This window comes from Gymnoscopelus microlampas (assembly GCF_963454915.1).
Source record: "Gymnoscopelus microlampas genome assembly, chromosome: 6".
Classification (NCBI taxonomy): domain Eukaryota; kingdom Metazoa; phylum Chordata; class Actinopteri; order Myctophiformes; family Myctophidae; genus Gymnoscopelus; species Gymnoscopelus microlampas.
In genome coordinates, this window is record NC_139943.1 from 51,510,188 (window position 1) to 51,533,812 (window position 23,625).

A 23,625-nucleotide genomic window follows, 5' to 3' on the forward strand; every position below is an offset into this window, starting at 1 on the left:
TCAATAATTCATACACGCTTCTATTTCAGCATGCTAACATTTCAGCAAGAGAAAGCCTGTAGTTTATATTATCTTGGACTCCCCATTGATGTCACTGGTAGACAGGTTGATGATGTCACCCACCAATGAGCATTAGTGAGGACTAAATATAATGAAGATAAGGTTTAAAATTGGTGAAGTGGTCCTTTAACCACATGAACCCTCGCGTATAGCGTCCCTATTCTGGGGGGTATGTCCCGCCCAAGATATTAGAGTAGAAAAAGAAGGGCTCCTAGTACCGAGCCCTGGGGTACTCCCCAGTATGTATAGGGTTTATGAGGTTAATGTTAATGTCTGGTACAATGACTGCATCCTAACACACTGTGATGAAACAGTTCATGTGGGTTTATAAGAAGCCCTGACATAACTCGTCCAGTGGTTCTCAAAATATGGGTCTGGTAGCCTATACAGCAGGGATGGGCAATGGCGGCCCATGCGGCCCGCACCGTCAGTCAATGCGGCCCCAGGCCAAAAAAAAAAAAAAAAGTGAACTATTGCCTTCAGCTGTTCCAAACATGCAACTTTCCATGAACCCTTTTAATTACAACAGTCCACCAGTAGAGCGTGCTCTCGTTTATTTTAATAGAAGCCTTATTAATTATAATTCTAGTGTTCATTTTTGTATATTTTTAAGCCAAGGTTACAGCAATACTCTGAAAGGCATACTCAGGAATGTGAAGTTTTGTTTAGAAGTACAGCTGTAGTAAGTTGATAGAAGCATTACTAAATGCTAAATAAAAACAAAGTTACAACGAATAATAATTGTTAATATCCCTTATTTACATGTGACTTATGGGCTTTTTGAGTAATGGGGTACTACTGGCGAGAGTGCCGATAAACAATGCGGCCCCCCAAAGTGAGTGTGGAAATTTAGTGGCCCTCACCATCTACAAAGTTGCCCACCCCTGACATACAGTATAAGTGTATATGGGTATCTGCACGTTTATAAAGCGTCAATTTAAGGACTTTTAAGACCGTTTTAATACCTCTAAAATACATTTAAAAAAAGAGGAAAAAAAGACCGTTACTGCATCAAAAGTAATCAACTAAACTATACTATTAAATGGTCAAATATTGGCCAAATTGTCAAATATTACCTGAGAAAGAGGGAAAGATTTTGAAAATACTGTAGCATGTAGATCAGCTACTGTATTTTCATAATATTTATCTGTGGAACTGAGTCAAACAAAACCTAATGCCTCAACTCCTACAAACTCCAAGAGATTGTCAGGGTGGGGGGTCCCCCAAAAATAATATGTTTTTTTTTTTTTTCAAAGATTTTGAAAATACTGGGGGGGGGGGGGGGGGGGGGGGGCAGTTCAAATATGATTATTTTGGGTGGTCCCCAGTTCAAATATGATTATTTTGGGTGGTCCCCAGTTCAAATATCATTATTTTGGTTGGTCCCCAGTTCAAAGATGATTATTTTTGGTGGTCCCCAGTTCAAAGATGATTATTTTGGGTGGTCCCCAGTTCAAATATGATTATTTTAGTTCAAACATGATTATTTTGGGGGGTTGCGGCCTGAAAGGTTTGAGAAGCACTGAACTATACAGTGAGTGAATGATGTACAACATATGGATCTACATTATGAGAGCTCTAACATCTACATAACACATAAATATATCTACATTATGAGAGCTCTAACATCTACATAACAACACACATGATCCACTACATGAGTCACAGTGAGTGAATGATGTACAACAACAACAACAACAACAACAACATATAGATCCAGTGTATGAGAGCAAACCTGCTGTTTATCTGCTGCTGACATCCATCCAGAGACAGGAAGACAAAACAACACACTCTCTGTTACGGGGTTTATGTTGTCTCTACACAGAATGAGAGCTCATCATGTGACACGTTGAGTCATTCATTTGAATCATAAAATCATAAATTGTGGGGTTGACAAGCGCGTGTACGGCACAAATTGTGTACGGCTACTCCAGTAAAAAATACCTAAAAAATACCAGGTCAAAGAAGAGCACACCCAGAAATCACGTGATCACAACAAAATGAAGCTGGTTTAGTATTATAGGAATTATAAAAATCTAATTTTCTCTGCTTTCTGTTGCTAACTATGGAACGGATTATCGCGACGGCACGCTTCCCCCCCCCCCCCCCCCCCCCCCCCCCCGATTCTCCAAGTCCCCCCTAAATGTTTTGAGGGGATTTCTGGGTGGATCGTAGTGAAGAATAATAATATTCTATGATTTTTCAAAGGTTAGTAAAAAACGCTCGACATCGCTGGCAAGGGCCATGTTTTAACTCTGGTAGTTAACTCATTGAGTGCCATAAACGAGAATCTTCGTGTTTGCAATTTTATTTGTATTTTTTTTTCCTGTAAAATGGAATGGACGGACGTGACAAGGGCCAAAAAAAACGTCTCTTCCGTCCTCTCGAATGATAGGATTTGGAGAAAAAACGTGGTGAAAACAAGCCATTTTCGACGGGCGATCACTCAAATATCATTGTTCCAGGCGATAGTCGGTGTTCCCTCGCCCATCGTGCACGCACCCTTTGTTTACATCCGGGTCCTCGTGGAGGCTTCTACAGCTCTAAACAGATCAGCGTAAACGGTAAGAACGGTGGCACTGGATGTACCCTGTTTTAAAAAAAAACTCTGGCACTTCATGTGTTAAAGAGTTAACATACAGTAGGCTACTGTAACATACAGACTGGGTTCAAATCAGGATAACAGGAGCAAAGCTGTCGTCACAGTGCTGACGAGAGCGACCTACTTTCCCCACAGACGTAGTCTGTAGGCTCTTTGTTTTCTGGGCTCAGAAGACATTTTGAGTAAGTGTTGGATTTGCACACGGTCCCCCATATCCGCCTGCCCCCCCCCTCCCCCCTCCCTCCCCCCCAGCACATATGTCCTCGTGGGAGCAGATTAATGTCAGAGGAAGTGAAAGAAGAAGAAAGAGAAGAGGAGACGGACGGTGTCCCCAAGGGGACAGAGCATGGGGACGAGAAGAATGAGGCAGAAACAAAATGAATTACTCCTCGTTTTAAATCAGGCCACAGCTCATAGTGGTGTTGTGGGAGTGTCCTGGTGATACAGATGGTATCTGTGGAAAGGTCTGCTAGATCTGATGCTCTGGCCACCAGGTCCCTGCTGTCCAGGGTCAGAACCTCTACTGAGGAACTGACATGGATATTAAAGTCCTACAGTGATTAGAAACCAGAAATACTGCATGGCTGAGCCAAGCAGTTACTGTTCACATCCGTCTCTGTTCACACTCATCCATTATATCTCTGTTGTCAGGCAGAAACCTCGTATATCCAAGTTCAACTTTTATTTTAATTTTCTAAATCAAAGCCCTACTTCATCATACAAGAGAGTCGCACAAAAGTAGTGAAAATAGCAGATCTACAAGCAAACAACACCTCGCATCACTATTTTGATTAATACTTTTTTGGACAGCGACGACATGTAGAGAAGGAATGGTCACAGTGACCTTGACCTTTTGACCACTTATTTCTATTCATAATTGCCAAACTCCGTCAAGGCATTCCTGAGATATAAGCGCGTTCACAACTTTAGAACGGACAGATGTTTTTGGCCCGTACATCTACATGAACATTCAGATTTCAAATATAAAGTGCTGACCTCACGGCCACGGATGTTACAATTATGTATACGTGCCCTCAAAAGTACCCGTATCTTCCGTATTGTTCAATAAAAAGCATTTTAATCTGATCGGCGGCCATTTTATCATAAAGTTATAATGTATCAGAGTGCACCTCCAAACTGATAGGGTCGCGTAGTTGAAAGCATACGGAGGACATTCAGAGAAAATGGCCACCGATCGGATTAAAATGCTTTTTATTGAACAATACGTAAAATACGGGTACTTATGAGTGGCCCAACATAATTGTAACATCCGTAGCCATGAGGTCAATACTTTATATTTGAAATGTGAACGTTTATGTAGATGTACGGACCAAAAAGGAAGAATGTGCAAACACTGCACAAACACAACAATGTTGAAATTCATCTACGACAGGGCTATCAGGGCTATGTTACACGGTACAACTTTAACTAGATCGCTCCTTTAACCAGATGAAGTAACACAGTAACATACAGTAACACACTCACCTAAATCCTCGGACTCAAACAGGCAGGTTTCTCCCACGCCGACCTCTCGACACCAGGACAGGAAGTTGGCCGTGTTGTCTCTGGCAAAGAACGAGCCAGAGGGGGCGCTCTGTCTGCAGGGTATCCTACGATGGGGCAGGACCTGCTGGAGGCAGGCGCGCACACACGCACGCACGCACGCACGCACGCACACACACACACACACACACACACACACACACACACACACACACACACACACACACACACACACACACACACACACACACACACACACACACACACACACACACACACACACACACACACACACACACACACACACAATAATAATGTCTTAGCAAAATGTGTGAGGGGATAAAAAGAAGGTAAAGAGTCTCGATGCCAACATAGTATTGCTTATAGATATACAGTATTTATGCTCCATAAATATTCAGATTTATGGTTAAAGACAAATACTGTACATGGCAGCGATGGCAGACCAATCAGAGCTTCACGTGAACATGAAGCTATAGACCAATCACAGAGCTTGGTGGGAATCGATGTCTTCACCATCTGCTCAGGCTCTGGTTTCACTGAGCAGTATTTCACACAAGCACGCATACGCTCGCACGTGCACGCACGCACGCACCCTGGCTGTTCGATAAGCTTTATATGTGTGTGTGTGTGTGTGTGTGTGTGTGTGTGTGTGTGTGTGTGTGTGTGTGTGTGTGTGTGTGTGTGCATGTTGATATATCTTTGCCACCACATTATTAACACCCAAGTACCATTGTAACAGAATCAGACACATCCTGTCTCAAAAAGATGATAAAAGTCTGTCTGTCTGTCTGTCTGTCTGTCTGTCTGTCTGTCTGTCTCTCTCTCTCTCTCTCTCTCTGTCTGTCTCTCCCTGGGATTTGGCGCTATATAAATCAAAATGTAATTGAAATAATTGAGTGTGCGTGCGTGCGTGCGTGCGTGCATGCGTGCGTGTGCTGAGAGGAGGAAGGTACAGTGAGGTCATGGTGGAAAAATGCAGTGTTTTGCGGGGATTTCTTCTCTTTCTGTCCTGGAATGGAATGCTTTCTACTGTGTGATCACCTGCCTTCCTGCCAGCACCCAACCGTGTGTGTGTGTGTGTGTGTGTGTGTGTGTGTGTGTGTGTGTGTGTGTGTGTGTGTGTGTGTGTGTGTGTGTGTGTGTGTGTGTGTGTGTGTGTGTGTGTGTGTGTGTGTGTGTGTGTGTGTGTGTGTGTGTGTGTGTGTGTGTGTGTGTGTGTGTGTGTGTGTGCAATTCAATCTTTATTTCAGACCCAGGAATATCCATATCACAAATAAAAACACAATGTGTGTGTACTTCTATTACTAATCTTGTAATACAGGTAATAATATAATTACATATTGTGAAGAACCTTTGTTTCCGTTTACAATTAGGGAAAGATTCAGGTTTTGGTCATGTCATAATCAGTGGTGGAAAGTAACTAATACATTTACTCAAGTACTGTACTTATTACTTAAGTACAATTTTTTGGTATTTTTACTTCAGTATTTCCAATTTCCAGTACTTTTACTTCTACTCCACTACATCTCAGAGGCAAATATTGCACTTTTTCTCCACTGCAATTATTTTAAAACTTTAGTTACTAGTTACCATGTAGATTTTGATTATTATTACAAAACATACATTACCCACTTCAGCCATTTGAAAATAGCAGATCTACAAGCTCACAATGCGTCACGATGCGACGCATTGTGAGCTTGTAGATCTGCTATTTTCAAAAGATTTGTATACAAAACTTGTGAAATGGGAAATTCTGCACAATGAGTACTTTTACTTTTGGTACTTTAAGTACATTTTGGTGCCAATACTTTTGTACTTTTACCCAAGTACATTTTGAATTCCGGACTTTTACTTGTAACAGAGTATTTCTATAGACCAATTATTTGTTTACCAACATTGAGACTGTATGCACAGGTGATTGTTTCTTGCAATCAATTCTCAACCTGTTGTTTTGGGGTGCGCTGGTTTCAGCACCCAACCCCCTCTTGTGTGTTGGCTAGTGCTGCGCGCCCTAGCGAGACCTGACAGAATGGGTTTGAGTGGGGTGTGCCGATATATCGTCCCGCGATATATCACGATACGTTTTCGTGACGATATGTATCGTTTTGGGGAAAAAAAATATCGTTTTGAGAGCATATTTACAAGCTCAGAAATCTTTTCATCGGCTACTTTGGCTAGTGGTGTGAATCATTACGTATCAGAAGCCTGTCTGATGTTTTATAGATCTGAGAGGGCGTGGCGTGAACACATGTGTTCCACAGGGCTCATTTATTGAAGACACATTGAGATGACAGGAACATGTTTATGACATGTTTCATCATCATCCTCCTCCAGCCTCCTCCACATTCATGATGACAGGAACATCTTTTACCCTATTGGTTGTCAACGTGGGGTTCGGGGACCCCCAGGGGGTCCACATGAACTCTTAGGGGTGTGTAACTCATAAAACGTACAAATGAAACCAAATGGACCCTTTTACAGGTCAATTTGTACACTCTCTGAGTTGAATGAACGGCGTAGATTATTGGGCGTCCCGTAGATAAATAATTGGTATAAAATGGGGGTCCTTAGGGGTAGCCTGGAATCAAGTAGGAGATGCTCGTTCAGCGTTTAGTTTGTTTTTTCACTTTCCTTCTCCGTCTTGCTGTCTGCGGTGGAAAAAGTACTCACGTCTTTTGCTTAAGTAAAAGTATCAATACTGCAATGTAGAAATACTCTGTTACAAGTAAAAGTCCGGAATTCAAAATTGACTCGCGCAAAAGTACCAAAGTATTGGTATCAAAATGTACTTAAAGTAACAAAAGTAAAAGTACTCATTATGCAGTCTCATTTCAAGTTTTCTAATGTATATTCCATACTCTTGAAAATAGCAGATCTACAAGCTCACAACGTGTCGCTTCTTGAGCTTGTAGATCGGCTATTTTCAAATAGCCAAAGTATGCATAGGGCTGAGGTGGTAAATGCATGTTTTGTAATAATAATCAAAATCTACAAACTAAAGTTGTCAAATAATTGAGTAAAAAGTACAATATTTGCCTCTGACATGTAGTGAAGTAGAAGTAAAAGTAAAAAAAAATGGAAACACTCCAGTAAAGTAAAAAAAAATCCTTAAAAGTGTACTTAAGTACAGTACTTGAGTACATGGACATAGTTACTTTACACCAGCAGTGAGAGCATGCTGCTGAAGCCATTCTATCAGCATCAAAGGACAAGCATGCAGAACTACATTCATCAGTCACGGTTCATTTAGTGTGAAACAGCTTTAGTGAAACAGCTGCATGTTAACAGAACTACCACTCAGCCTGTTATAAAACACATAAACAGTGTTATGTTTAGCTACGGTTCTGATAATTATATCATCCTTAATCTGTCAAGTATCATTAGATGAGTATACGGTACTGAGGTCTTATAAGAATAAAGATATCTAATCTCCCTGCTTCCAAACAAACAAGATGAACAAAATAACCCATTTCCCCTCTCTCTCTCTCTCTCTCTCTCTCTCTCTCATATCAATAGGCCCCTTGTGTTGCTGTAGAGCAGCTCTGTCCCAAAGACAGACCGACCGACAGGCAGACAGACAGTGACCTTAAATATTTCCACACCATGCAGCTAAATGATTGGACGACCTAAATGTTGCCACAAATGTTTAAAGCCAATAAACGTACATAAAAACATTATTGTTGCCTTTAGGCTCAGAAAACAATGAAAACAAAGCTTTGAATGACGCCGTGGTGTGTCCGCGCGACGCATTGAGAGCTAGTAGATCTACACGCTGTAGATGTAAATGCTGGCTTCTATGGAATCCAAATGACTGAATCAGTCGTGGCGACTGAGAACTTCAATCCATGAAATTCTCAGAATGATCATTTTTACAGCTGTTCTGTTCTTGTCGTTCTCACAGGGTTAAAAGAGTCCCGCCCTTTTCTTTTTTTTTTTACGAGACTGACTCTACTTTCTCAACTGTCTCTATAAGTCTCTTGCAAACTGTGTGTTTACGCGTCTTCATTTGACACAAATTGTTACGCACATCAGCCACATTGAGCCCTATTGCATAATTATTAATTATTAGTAACTAAGTACATTTACTCAAGTACTGCATTTATTACACAATTATTACATTATAAAACATATATTAACCACTTTAGCCCTATGTTATATCTAGGCTATTTTCCAGAGTATTTCTACATTGCAGTAGTGATACTTTTACTTAAGTAAAACTTTTTCCACCACTGTCAAGCAGTGAGGATGATGACTGTGTCTCTCCGTCTTGTTGAACTAAAACTTCAAAGGAAATATCCATTCATCTAACCCTGAGATAGCGTAAACCAGCGGTTCTCAAACTTTTTCAGGTCAAGGACCCCCAAATTGATATGTAATTGGTAGGGGTGGGACGATATGGGTATCTCACGATACGATATCTGTGGCGATATTAGGCCCATAGCACCAAACAGTTCAAAATCATCATCACACAAATACAGAAAAAAAGAAAACGTATCACAAAAGAAATGAGCCAATATAGGGAATGGATAAAGTGGTTAAAATGATTGTGATGCTATATTAAACCCTGGGGGGCCTTGGACCCCACTTTGAGAACCACTGACCTAAAAACAGCCAGGAGAGAGTTTAGGATCCACAGGATTTATCCCCATCATTTCTATGTTTTACTGAAACGATCAGGACCATCTATGATTATCTTTAGAAAGTCTGATTTGAATGGCTTTTCAAAGCGGTTCACATCTGATGAACAACAATCTGTTCCTAATGTGTTGTTGTTCAGACCTGATCAAACCAATATGATTCCAATCAGGATTTGGTCCAAAATAACTAATGAGATTTGTTCTCTTCCAGTGAGACACACCACCTCACATCACTGAACTGTCTATAAACAGAGCTCACATCTCACTGCTGTGCTGAGTCAACTAATTAGATCTCAGACATGAAGGGTCCATGATTATCAGGTTAGGGTCAGGGTCAGGTCATGATTATCAGGTCAGGGTCAGGTCAGGATTATCAGGTCAGGGTCAGGTCAGGATTATCAGGTCAGGGTCAGGGTCAGGTTATGATTATAAGGTCAGGGTCAGGTCATGATTATCCAACCCGTTCTCACTCCCAAGGCGTCACTTGTTGCCACTCTGTCAGTAGCCCTGAAATGTCAAGTTTTGACATGACAACATCGCATGTTGACAAAACTATACCTAACCCTAATCCTAACTGTACAAAAACATACCTAAACCTAACTCTAACCCTAAACCTAAACTCACAAAAACTGTGCAGGGAGAGAAAAAAAAAGAGTTGAGAGAGAAAAGTCCCACCCGCGGTAGGATTTGATCAGTAGAGGTTGCAGTTACTAGCTATAGCATAGCGCGGCTACCTGGCAAGCCAAGAGGCAGCTGGCCAATCCCTCGATCTCATTGGTTTTTGAAGCTCCAATATGTGCGATTTACGTGCGTTTTTGTTTTTGTAGTTCTATAGTGACGCATTAGGCAGTGAAAATGAGAAAATGACAGAGCGGCAATAACTGACGCCTACGTGTGAGAATGTGTTGGGATATCCAACGCATTCTCACTCCCAAGACGGCAAACGTGTGCCAGCTTGGTACGGATTTGACCAAACAGGGGGGGGGGACCCGCAGCGTTCAGCACGGCGACTCGCTCGCTCGGCGGCGCCTCTCGTGGCTCAAGTCCCGCTATAGGCGGCCCACCTCTATAGTTTTAACAGTTTATTTTTAGCAGAGCCGTCACCCTTTTATGTCTTGGGTTTTGAGAACGGCAATTCTGTATGGTACGGTTAGGGTTAGGGGTTACCTTGCCATATCCAATTGACGCGCCTGTATAAACAGGGTATAAACAGGGTATAATCAGGGAAGTACCCACCTTGCCGTTGCAGCGTGCGGGCAGCTCCTGGCTGCTGTGTCTGAACTTGTCCTGCAGAGTCTCAGCCAGACGACACAACAGGAAGCCGTTGTCTAGTTGGTCCATGAAGCTCTCAGCTGTGATCTCCAGCCCTAATTGGACAGCAAGAACACAGCAACAACTCATCAATATTATTATAATTATGCAATTGATTTTTGTATAGATTTGTCTTAGTTTTAACAACAACATACATGACACCACACAGGCCTATACATGTAATCACACAGAACATACAAAAACAAAACAAAAATTAAATAATTTATAACTCTGGCTACCAAACCTAATAAAATAGGTTGTGGACTGTGGTCGAATATTTAAGCTTTTGGAGTTTTAAAAGTCACACCTTCGACCCAGCGTCTATGGCAGGGGTCTTCAACAGGGGGTCTGGGACCCCTAGGGGGTCCTCAGAGTTACTACAGGGGGTCTGCCAAATCTTTATGTGATAGGATTTTTTATTTTACCGTAACCACTTGAACAATACAATAGCATCCATTTTCTGAGGAGAACTTAAGCCAAAAATAGCTGATCTACAAGCTCACAACGCCTCACGCTGCGAGGCGTTGTGAGCTTGTAGATCGGCTATTTTTGGCAAAGAGGTATAGGTGTAGAGGGGGGAAAAAACAGTAAACGTAAACAAAAAAAGTTGAATATAAAACACAATTTTATACAATATAGAGGGGGTCCCTGCTTCATCTCTCTCTCAGCTAGGGGTCCTTGGGCTGAAAACGTTGAAGACCCCTGGTCTATGGGATGGACAAATGTCTGATTTCCAGTTGTCCTTCACGTGGAGCCGATAAGAGAAGAGAGCTAGCTATAGCATTAGACACCGTCGTTCCACCAACTGTTTCATGCTAAAGTATTATATTTCCCTTTTAACCTGTTTCTTAACTGTTTTCTCCTTGCTCTCTCTCTCTCTGCCCCCCCCCCCACACACACACACACACACACACACACACACACAATACTAATGATGCGGCTTGCACAAAACTAATCATTTCACCCACTTCTAGACACCTGTGAACCTGTGATGTGACAGTAAAGCTGATTCTTCTGACATTACGTCATATGTTCCTGATCAAAGAAGCTTCAGAAATGTGTGTCATCAAACGTTCTGCATAATGAGCAGGAATTGACCACAACAACAGACATCAACAGAAGCCCTTCCAGAGAGCAGGATAAATTAGCCTCAACAACAGAGACACAGTAAAGCTGGATTTATACTTGGTTACGCGCCAGTGTCAAACCAAGAGTAAAGTGTAAAAAGCACTATAATAACAGCTATAACTGTAAAGATATAGGTTTACAAAGTCAAGTGGATGGCAGAATCCACACCGCAACTTAACAGACAATGGTGATCAATATAGTTATAGTTATATAGTTATAATCATAGTTATCGTTGTCGTTAAATTGGACGTAGACAAATTAATTCCTAATCTGCATATGTTCTATATTGTTGTCTAGTTGCTTTTGTGTTGCACTGTTGTTATAGTTGTTTGAGTGATGAATATTTAATGGACCACAATGGACACCAGCCTTGTGGCTTTTCCTAAATAAAGTATTCAATCAATCAATCAATCAATCAATCGTTATGGTTACAGTTGCAGGGCTCGGTATGAACGGCCCCATGCAGCATCATTATAGTGAGGAAGTCTTTCACCCTGAAAATAGCAGATCTACAAGCTCACAACGTGTCGTGTGAGCTTGTTGATCTGCTATTTTCTGAGACGATACTCAATGTTGAGGGGAAAACGGAACGTACACTAGCACAGAGCCCTGAGGGACTCAGTGGTTCATGGATCTCCAGGCAGTGCTGCTGCAGATGGATCAGCCCCGTGCGTCAACGTAGCGGCTTCTAGACACGACCATTCTTTATGGGTTAGATCATTGTGAAATAGGAGGGGGGGGGGGGGGGGGGTCTGTGGAAAGAAACTGGAGAGAATTCCTTCTTTTCTTTTCTTTCTGTTTCTTTAGGGAGGGGAGGGGTGGGGGGGCTTTGGGGGGGGCTTCAGGGTCCAGACTGTAATGAGTTCCAAATGTTGTAATTGAGCCCAGAAGACTCACTATAGAGGAACATGAGGAGAACCTCCTCATTCATCCTTATTTCCCTCATGCATCCCTCACTGGACCTTTTACTCTGAGCATTAAATCAGTGATTCTCAGTGGTAGAAGAAGTACTCAGATGTTTTACTTAAATAAAAGTAGCAATACCACAATATAGAAATACTCTGTTACAAGTAAAAGGCCTGTGTTCAAAATGTTACTTGTGTAAAAGTACATAAGTATTGCCATCGAACTCGCAGATCTACAAGCTCACAACGCTTTGTAGATCTGCTTTTTTCACTATTCCAGGTTTTTTTTTTCTTCCTAATTTAAATAGTTTTTATTTTTTCATGAAATAATTGTGAAACATTCTTGACATTGTTTTTAATTCATGAAGATTTTTTTTTTTAGATATATTATATAAAATATTTTGAAATATTAAAAACAAAAAGTAGGAAATGAAAGATAAAGGGATACTTACTCGTGACCCACAAAAATGGCTCTGCGACCCACAGTGCATTAAATCACAGATCTACACATTCCAGGAATGCCTGTCTGTCTGTCTGTTTCTTCACATATCTAGAGAACAGCTCACTGGATCAACTTCACACTTGGCGAGTTTATTGCTGAAGACCCCCCCCCCCCCCCCCCCCCACCCACACCCACACCCACCCACCCACACACACACACACACACACACACACACACACAGTGTAATAACATCAACAGATATCTATGAATCTACAGGGTTAATAAGTGCTTAAGCGATATTGTTCCCCCGTGGTCTATTTTACTGGCCTCACATTATGTAAGCATTGTGTAGGCACGGCTAATGACTCCCATTATTCAATTAATGTTTATGGATGGTAAAGTGGGAGGTGGGAATACATTATGGGGACTTTAGAAGAATGTGTAATGAGGTTCAGATCGATCCCTGCCTCTAGAGGATAGTGCTGACCGTATGGCCACATGGTCTGTGGAATCTGATCACTTATTGATCGCTGACCAGAAGTCCCTCTGAAGACATTCACAACACTTTCATGGCACTTTTTTTGTGTTTCTAATACATTGCAAAGGAATTGAGAGTTTTCCATTTCTGCTCAACTTGCACACAAACCATCTATAAGCAATGGTGGAAAAAGTACTCAAATTCTTTACTACCAATACTGCAATATGGAAATACTCTGTTACAAGTAAAAGTCCAGAATTAAAAATGTAATTTTTAAAAGTACAAAAATATTGGCATCAAAATGTACTTAAAGTACCAAAAGTAAAAGTACTAAAATGTTTGAAATAGCCGATCTACAAGCTCACAATGCGTTGCAACGTGACATGTTGAGAGCTTGTACATCGTCTGTTCTGTTTCTGCGAAGAGATTTGGTGTACAGGGAAAAGAGGAGAGGACCAAGTATACAACCCTGAGGGACCACCGTCAACTAAACAGGGTTTAAGTGGTTAATTTGGAGCAAACAAGCAGCCATTGCCCCGGGGTTAAAACAAACATTTACACAGGGAGGTACGTACGTATGTACGTTGGTTGTGTGCTGAGACAACAGTGTGACAGTACAACCCACCTGTCTTACATACTGTCATATGAACCTGTCTTACATACTGTCATATGAACCTGTCTTACATACTGTCATATGAACCTGTTTTACATACTGTCATATGAACCTGTCTTACATACTGTCATATGAACCTGTTTTACATACTGTCATATGAACCTGTTTTACATACTGTCATATGAACCTGTCTTACATACTGTCATATGAACCTGTCTTACATACTGTCATATGAACCTGTCTTACATACTGTCATATGAACCTGTCTTACATACTGTCATATGAACCTGTCTTACATACTGTCATATGAACCTGTTTTACATACTGTCATATGAACCTGTCTTACATACTGTCATATGAACCTGTCTTACATACTGTCATATGAACCTGTTTTACATACTGTCATATGAACCTGTCTTACATACTGTCATATGAACCTGTTTTACATACTGTCATATGAACCTGTTTTACATACTGTCATATGAACCTGTCTTACATACTGTCATATGAACCTGTCTTACATACTGTCATATGAACCTGTCTTACATACTGTCATATGAACCTGTTTTACATACTGTCATATGAACCTGTCTTACATACTGTCATATGAACCTGTTTTACATACTGTCATATGAACCTGTTTTACATACTGTCATATGAACCTGTCTTACATACTGTCATATTAACTGTCTTACATACTGTCATATGAACCTGTTTTACATACTGTCATATGAACCTGTCTTACATACTGTCATATGAACCTGTTTTACATACTGTCATATGAACCTGTCTTACATACTTTCATAAGAACCTGTCTTACATACTGTCATATGAACCTGTCTTACATACTTTCATAAGAACCTGTCTTACATACTGTCATATGAACCTGTCTTACATACTGTCATATTAACTGTCTTACATACTGTCATATTAACTGTCTTACATACTGTCATATGAACCTGTCTTACATACTGTCATATGAACCTGTCTTACATACTTTCATAAGAACCTGTCTTACATACTGTCATATGAACCTGTCTTACATACTGTCATATTAACTGTCTTACATACTGTCATATTAACTGTCTTACATACTGTCATATTAACTGTCTTACATACTGTCATATGAACCTGTCTTACATACTTTCATAAGAACCTGTCTTACATACTGTCATATGAACCTGTCTTACATACTGTCATATTAACTGTCTTACATACTGTCATATTAACTGTCTTACATACTGTCATATGAACCTGTCTTACATACTGTCATATTAACTGTCTTACATACTGTCATATTAACTGTCTTACATACTGTCATATTAACTGTCTTACATACTGTGATATGAACCTGTCTTACATACTCGTTCCTGAGTAGGCTGGCGCCCAACGGGCTCCGGTCTAACTTAGAAAATGTGCAATTTGTTACGCTAATGTCATGCCCAAAATATGGACACCAGGTTTCATATGGTAAACATATAAGCCAAATAGATTTAGTATAGTGCTCACCTAGAACTAGTCAGTTCATCTAGAACTAGTCAGTTCATCTAGAACAAGTCAGTTCATCTAGAACTAGTCAGTTCATCTAGAACAAGTCAGTTCATCTAGAACTAGTCAGTTCATCTAGAACTAGTCAGTTCATCTAGAACAAGTCAGTTCATCTAGAACAAGTCAGTTCATCTAGAACTAGTCAGTTCATCTAGAACTAGTCAGTTCATCTAGAACTAGTCAGTTCATCTAGAACAAGTCAGTTCATCTAGAACTAGTCAGTTCATCTAGAACTAGTCAGTTCATCTAGAACTAGTCAGTCAGTTCATCTAGAACTAGTCAGTTCATCTAGAACTAGTCAGGATCCCATTGACTTACAAATTGGAAAGAGAAAGTGAAGTTGGATTGGCCACACCCTCAGAAAACGCTACAAACATCACCCACCATGAAATGGAAACCCCAAGGGAATAGGAAACGAGGTTGCCTCAGGAACAGCTGGAGAAGAAGTACTGAGGCAGAAATGTCCAAGAGCAGCCTCAACCAGGGAGTTGAAGAAAAGCACAGATTAAAAACCGAGTGAAATGGAGGACCTTTGTCAACGGCCTGATGCACCCTAGAGGAGCAGTGAGTCAAGTGCTCACCTAGCATGCTGTTGAGCCACAGGGCCAGGTCTTCCTTCATGGGCAGCAGGCTGGCCTCATGCCTGCTGGTCAGCCACTGGCTGTACTGCTGCATGTCTGTCAGCCCTGGAGAGGAGATGCACTTCTGCTGCATGTCTGTGGGCCCTGGAGAAGAGCTGGAACACTGCTGCATGTCTGTGGGCCCTGGAGAAGAACTGCATCTCTGCTGCATGTCTGTGGGCCCTGGAGAAGAACTGCATCTCTGCTGCATGTCTGTGGGCCCTGGAGAAGAACTGCATCTCTGCTGCATGTCTGTGGGCCCTGGAGAAGAACTGCATCTCTGCTGCTGCAAGTCTGTGGGCCCCGGAGAGGAGCTGCACTTCTGCCGCTGCAAGTCTGCGGGCCCTGGAGAAGAGCTGCATCTCTGATGCATGTCTGTCAGACCTGGAGAGGATTTGCATCTGTGCTGCATGTCTTCAGCACCAGGACCCATCTTCTTCTTCTGCTGCTGCTGCATGGGACTGGGAGAGCTGCACATGGTTCTGCTGATGCTGGTCTCACTCTGTGTGGAGAATGACAGAGGGTCAGTCACATCAGTCTGAGTTCACTCTGGAGCACTGTGTGATAACAGGAGGCTTTTGGAGGCTTTGTGCCATTAATATATCAAGTCGTATTCAAGTCAACCGCATGTAATAAGTAAGTTAGCATGAGTGCAACGTACAATGCATGCATGCATACATAAATAAATACACATGACGTATGTATGTATGTATGTATGTATGTATGTATGTATGTATGTATGTATGTATGTACATGAGTGCAACGTACATGCACGCACGCACTGTCGCACACATACACACATACATGTGAAAATAATATGAATGTGGAAGGAGGATGTATGTGTGTGAGAGTGGCAGAATGAATGATGTCCTATACGGCCCCTCATGAGCATGAATAAACATATTATCAATGCATATACTGTACAGTATGGACAGACTGTCCACAGTAAATATTAACCACTTAAACCCTTCGTTGAACGGGGTCCCCCAGGGGTCTATGTTGGCTTCCTCCATTCTTTCCCCTCTACACCAAATCTCAGCGATCTACAAGCTTGATTGATTGATTGAAGCACTTTATTTAGAAAGACATGGAAACAGTACAGGGAAGTACAATTCACAATCATAGGTCCTCTAAACTGGATCGCTCATAAAAGCACAATGGCTTATTTAAAATGAGATCCCCCCGCACTCAAATCATGATGAATATTGCATGCATGCAATTGCTTGCATTGTGTGAGCTTGTAGATCAGCTATTTTCGCCAAATTGTTGCCTTTTTTTTCACTGAATATTGGCCTACAGTGACATGTCAAGAACAGTGATGCTAGGGTTAATGTGGTACAGTGAGTAATACATTCTATCAACAATGAATATATGAATAAACGAGTGAATTGAAGAACGTCTCAGTCTGTCAACACAGTGAATACATGAATATATTCTCTGCTGAGCTTCGTACAGCACTGTTTCTCAGCGTGGGGTCCAATATAACTTAATCCCCTGACCAAGCAGGCTCTATTGGCTCAATGGTTAACAAGTTCAGCACTTGAGCATGGAAACCGGGTTCAAATCCCGGGTAGAAGGGGGAAGTCACATAGTGCTGTTTTAACTAAGAGTGGTTTTATTTACAAAAGCAAAGTAATTTGACCAAAAATGATAACAATAGAGCAGGCATACTGCCAACCAATGCAAACTAAAGAGAAACACAAATGCTCTCTGTGAGGCCCAGGTGGACAGAAGGAAGAGGACAGCAGACAAGGCCGTTGATTTATACTGTGGGAGACAGTGGCCAGGTGTCTCCCCTTCTCCTGATTACATCTCCAATCAGCACCCTGCAACACAGCTACAGCCATGAAGACAAAACTATAGAAAGACCTGCCATCTCCGGTCTACTTCCCGTATCTGTGTGAAGTAGGCGGATGCCTTTTTAGAAGACAGGAAGCAGGTTGGAGTCTATTCATTCCAATGGAATGGAGGGGGCGTGAACACAGCTTATGAACCATTCTGTCACTGAACTAAACATTGGACCTGATCGCCACAAGACACACAATATTTTACTAGATTTTCATACTAAATGTCTTTTTTCAGAGACACATCAGGAGAAAATCAACTTCATTATCGACCTTTCTCTGTCCCAGCAACACACTCTCACAGGGGCTAGCACCAGTAAACATAGATCTATAACACCAGTAAACTAATAAATTAACCATCTTTGGTTACAGGCACACAATCCACGATGGCACAGGACCTGGGGGAGGAAAAATAATGTAAAACAAGTTACATTTATAATACTTTTGTCTAAAAAGTCCGACCAAACAAGTCCTTGCGGACTTTTTTCCGTTGGGGTCCTTACATGCTAAGTGACACATTAAACCCTCTCGATTCTTCTGGGGTCTGTAACTCTGAGTGTGTACAAAATGGAACCAAATGGATCCGTTACGGGTCCATTTGGTACAGTGTTGATGGGGGTCCACTCCAGAGAACATTGTATCAAATGGAAATGGGGGTCCGTGACTTAATGCATAATAAGACCTGGGGGTTGTTGAATGTAAAAAAGTAGAGAGAGGTAGAGAGAGAGGTAGAGAGAGAGGTAGAGATAGAGGTAGAGAGAGAGGTAGAGAGAGAGGTAGAGAGAGAGGTAGAGAGAGAGGTAGAGAGAGGTAGAGAGAGAGGTAGAGAGAGAGGTAGAGAGAGGTAGAGAGAGAGGTAGAGAGAGAGGTAGAGAGAGGTGGACAGAGGGAGAATGTCAGAGGAATCTGGATCTCTCAGATTCACAGAGGTGTGGGTTACAGTAACATTCAGCCTAGTTCTTCCTGCCAGGCCTCATACAGAGAGACGTCTGTGTGATGAAAGGACCTGGAAGCCTGATCTGGATTAGAATCCAGCCCACACCTCATCCAATCAGCTGTCTGGAAGCCAGCACCCAACTCCCACCTCATGCAATAAAGCCAGCACCTAAGACTAGGGGTGGGACGATATGGGTATCTCACGATACGATATCTGTGGCGATATTAGGCCCTCGATAACAATAATATCACGATATTCGATATATTGCGATATCACGATATATTGCATGAAATTTCACCTATGATATCACGATAGTCCTTGTATTCAATTCATAAACACATAAAATAGCACCAAACAGTTCAAAATCATCATCACACAAATAGAGTCAGAAAAAAAACGTATCACAAAAAGAAAAATAATATCGATATTTTTCGGCAGTATATCGATTATTTATCGCGGGAGGAAGTATCGCGATATATCGCGATATCGATATATCGTCCCACCCCTACCTAAGACCCAGCACATTGTCCAATCAAATGTCTGAATGCCAGCACCCAACTCCCAGCTCATCCAATCATCTCTCCAATGGTTCTTGCTATAAGCCAACATGACAGGATCAGTGAATACTGCATCAGTATGCAGTATTCTTAAGGTCAGTATTATATATACACATAGCCAATTTACAAGCTCACAATGCATCACAATGTGAACTTGTAGATCTGCTTAAACGTAATTTAGGGCAAAGATTTATCAAAAATATTTCTTTCCTTTTTTTTCCCATTCTACAATATTAGAAACTAGAGGTCCGGGCGGCCTACGGCCGCCCGAAACCCCCAGCCGCGCACGGGGCCCAGCGTGGGCGCGTGTATATATGGGATGAACATTTGGGAAAAAAAAAAAAAAAAAAAAAAGTTGTAATGTAAAAGTTAAAAAATTGAGAAAAAAATTGGGAAGAAATAATATTTTTTATGTTTCAGGGGGTCCGCGGACCCCCTGGTGGTCCGCGCCAAAGTCGTCGGATGAAAATCTCCAAACGGTAAAAAAAAAAAAAAAAAAAAAAAATCAAAAAAAAAAATCATGCAGGTTCTTGCTTGTTTCTGGCGTGGCATCCCAACCTGGCATCCCAATGCCGGCGATGTGTACTTCCGGGTTGCATAATGATGACATCACTGTCGAATCCTTTGCTGTCATGAACCTAGCCTGGTGTGTTGACCAGTAATGATGACATCACTGGCTAATCCTTTGGTGTCATGAACCTAGCCTGGTGTGTGGAGCAGAGCAGAGCAACGTGCTCTTGTTGTTTTGGGGATTTTCAATGGCGGGCCGTCGTGTTGTGTTGGCCTCGGTGGTACGCACGGTAAGCGGTAGGAAGCTGCTTCCACTTCCGTTGTGTCCGACATTTGGTGAGTAGAATTAATTATGTTGCGAGGTGGGAACGGTGTAGTGAGGCATGGCAGGTGCCCTACGCGAAACGTAAATTCAGGCCGCCCGCCGTGGCGACAGTGTTGGCGACATGTGGTGTGACGGTGTTGTGTTTAGTCGATAACAGAGCTGTGGGGTGTGGACACCGAGGGCACGGAAGTTGCTCGCCATTTATATAGTTAGATAGCAGGAGAGACCTCCAAGCTCGCAACACATCGCGATGGGACGCCTTGTGAGATGGTAGATCGTCTATTTTCACTAAATTATCGTTACAAAGCAGTATATCGTCTCTGTCGAGTGGAAACCTCACGTTCAAAAGTGTTACTTCTCTGGATTCAAATATAAAAAAAACAGCAAAAGTAGCAGAGCTACGCGCAAGAAACACATTGTTTCGCGTCGCGTTGTGGATCTGCTACTTTTGAATTGCCAAAGAAATCTAAAATGACAGAGATGAGTTCCCGGTCTTAAAGGGACATTTCACCGATTTTGCATCAAACCCCTATTCTTATCTAGGTCTAGGACCCATTAACATGATCCTGGTGTGTTTTTTGTGTTTTATCTGTATTTTCAGATTTTTATCCATATCCTTAGACACTATGAGTCATTTGACTCATAGTCTCTTTATCTCACCTTATTTCCTGACTACAATGTAGACCACACCCCTATGCAGCCTCCCCTCCCGACAAGGAAGGGCAGTGCCCCAAAGCATTATGGTCAATGTAGTAATGCAGCAGTCCAGTCAAACCCCAGTCAAACACACAGACTTCTATATGTTTCTGGCCATAGGGTGCAAATTTAAAATTTTGCTACTGTTATCTACTACAAATATTATTAACATTGAGTGACTGTAAGTTCTTCTAGGGGTGAAATGCTCCTTTAATGGGTTAAGTGTGGGTGAGAACATTAGCCCCGCCCATAACTCCGTTTCACTCGCAGATAGAACTGTGTGTTGATACTGATGGACTCTGTGTCAAAATGTAAAGAATGTGACCTTTACCACGTCATCTGAGTGTTCAAGGATGGCTGCACAAACCCAGGGCCTGTGGTCCACTGAGCCCTGATAACCCACCCTATAACCTAACACACCCTGTCTGTCACACCAGGGTGCAAACACTGACTGGACCCCCATGCAGGGCAGTGTTAATTTTGTCGACTAAGACTAATACTAAAAGACTAAGGTTTTTGATATTTATTCGACTAGACTAAGACTAAGACTAAACAATTTCAGAAGACTAAAATAGGACTAAAACTAAATGGTGTGTTATTCAAAGGACTAAGACTAAGACTAAAGCAGAATATGCTGCAGTGTAATTGTTTTGGACTAAGACTAAGACTAAAAGACTAAGGTTTTTGATATTTAGTCGACTAGACTAAGACTAAATATTTTCAGAAGACTAAAGAAGGACTAAAACTAAATGGTGCGTTATTCAAAAGACTAAGACTTAATCAAAATTTGCTGTCAAAATGAACACTGATGCAAGGAGACCTTCACCACCACGGCTTCTTAAGGCGGGGTCTGTCTGCAGAACATGATTAAGCTAATTAATACAAGTTAAAAAGTGTTCATTATTGATATTTCATGGGGATTTTGAAAACTACACAGTGTGTGTGAATAACACAGGCTATTGGGTCTCGTCTGATCTACTATAGGTCAGGTTTTATTATTGGGTGATCAGATTCCCTTCATCTACTCCTGGAGTGCTTCACGTGGAGAAGAGGACAGCGTTTCCCTTCCATTCACTCCGTACCAAACGATCAAGGGCGCCGATATACTGTGGGTGCCTCGGGGCTAAAGCACCCAGGAGAAATGACGAGCACCCATCACAAACTCATCACAAAAAAAAAGTTTTTGTACCAAATTAACCGCATTAAAGTAACAAAAACAAAAAGGTAACAAACCCAGAAAAAAAAAAAAAGCGCACTGGCCGCCCGTGCGCGCGGACATAAATCGGCCCCTGCCAACGATCCAACTTCAACGATCCCCCAGATCTATAGACCCCTTAACAGACGTAACACTGATAAGAACCAGTATGCGTGCAACCAGTATGCGCGCAATGAAACCCATTCTGTCAGGTCTCGCTAGGACACGCCTCACTAGCCAACACACAAGAGGGGGTTGGGTTGCACTGAAACCAGCGCACCCCGAAACAACAGGTTGTGAATTGATTGCGTGAAACAATCACCTGTGCATCCGGTCTCAATGTTAGTAAACAAATAATTGGTCTATAGATTCCCAGTTCATACTGGGTGGCGAGCTAACCGATATTCAGATTCTGGACACTGATGGTGATTCCCCTCCCTCACGGATTGTGTGGTAGGACCAAACCAAACACTATCAGATAAAAGGGCCCCAAGGAGAACAAAAACCTAAAACTTTGGGAACTAAGGGTTTTCTATATTTTTGCCGGATTCTCTTTGTTTTGTTTATTATTTTCCATATACTGCAGTTGTTGTAATCTCTATGTTATTTGTAATAATAAGTGGCCACTCAACAAATTCAATGAATCGTTGTCTGTGTCATTATTGATATGAAACGCTGGCTCTTAAAAACATGTCTCCATGTCGCTCCAGATCTTTATTAAACAGAAAATGCATTTTCGGGTCGGGATACCAATTTTATCCAATCAAGAGAGAGAACTCAGTCAGGATACAGATTAAACAAGTTAAACTAGAAGTGATGACACAAAGAAATGAGCAGACACTATTGGAACTGGAACCCTATAAAACAAATTAAGCTGATAAATGGCTACTCTCTCCTGATTGGCTGACATTTTGTCACCTACCTGAACATTTATTTTCTGTTTAATAAAGAGCTGGGAGACCCCTGTTACTGAACAAACACTCTAAAGTAATGATTACTATCACAATATAGAGCTATTTAACACTGTTACTGAACAAACACTCTATAGTAATGATTACTATCACAAGATAGAGCTATTTAACACTGTTACTGAACAAACACTCTATAGTAATGATTACTATCACAATATAGAGCTATTTAACACTGTTACTGTACAAACACTCTATAGTAATGATTACTATCACAATATAGAGCTATTTAACACTGTTACTGAACAAACACTCTATAGTAATGATTACTATCACAATATAGAGCTATTTAACACTGTTACTGAACACACACTCTATAACAATGATTACTATCACAATACAGTGCTTACTCTGAGCGGTATTTGGGTGGTCCGTGCCTTGGCCAAATAAATAAATACATGCATACATACATAGGTTTTGTGTGTCGTTGACATGAAGAAGTTTGAGGAACACGGCCTTATCTCAGTGAAAACAACATGTCCTGGTTGTGTGAACATGGACCTCACTGACACACAGCTGTTACATTCCCACATCTACCAGAGGCCAGACAGGACAAGCCTCTCTGTCTCACCCTCCTCTATCTGTCTTACCCTCCTCTGTCTGTCTCACCTCCTCTATCTGTCTGTCTGTCTGTCTGTCTGTCTGTCTGTCTGTCTGTCTGTCTGTCTGTCTGTCTGTCTGTCTGTCTGTCTGACCCTCCTCGATCTGTCTGTCTGTCTGTCTGT

At 41.6% G+C, this 23,625-nt stretch overlaps 1 protein-coding gene across 2 annotated transcripts in view; it reads right to left on the minus strand.

Annotated features, from left to right (window-relative positions):
- Positions 1–23,625, minus strand: part of gas2a (growth arrest-specific 2a) — a 41,804-nt gene that overhangs the window by 13,046 nt on the left and 5,133 nt on the right. The window contains exons 2-4 of one of the 2 annotated variants that reach the window (XM_084059285.1): positions 15,830–16,370; positions 10,060–10,190; positions 4,148–4,289 (exon numbers count right to left, since the gene is read on the minus strand). In XM_084059285.1, the coding sequence (XP_083915411.1) occupies positions 4,148–4,289; positions 10,060–10,190; positions 15,830–16,346 (790 nt within the window). In that variant the 5' untranslated portion in view covers positions 16,347–16,370. Of the gene's footprint in view, positions 1–4,147; positions 4,293–10,059; positions 10,191–15,829; positions 16,371–23,625 lie in introns of both variants that reach the window. The other variant, XM_084059284.1, reaches the window with a different exon arrangement.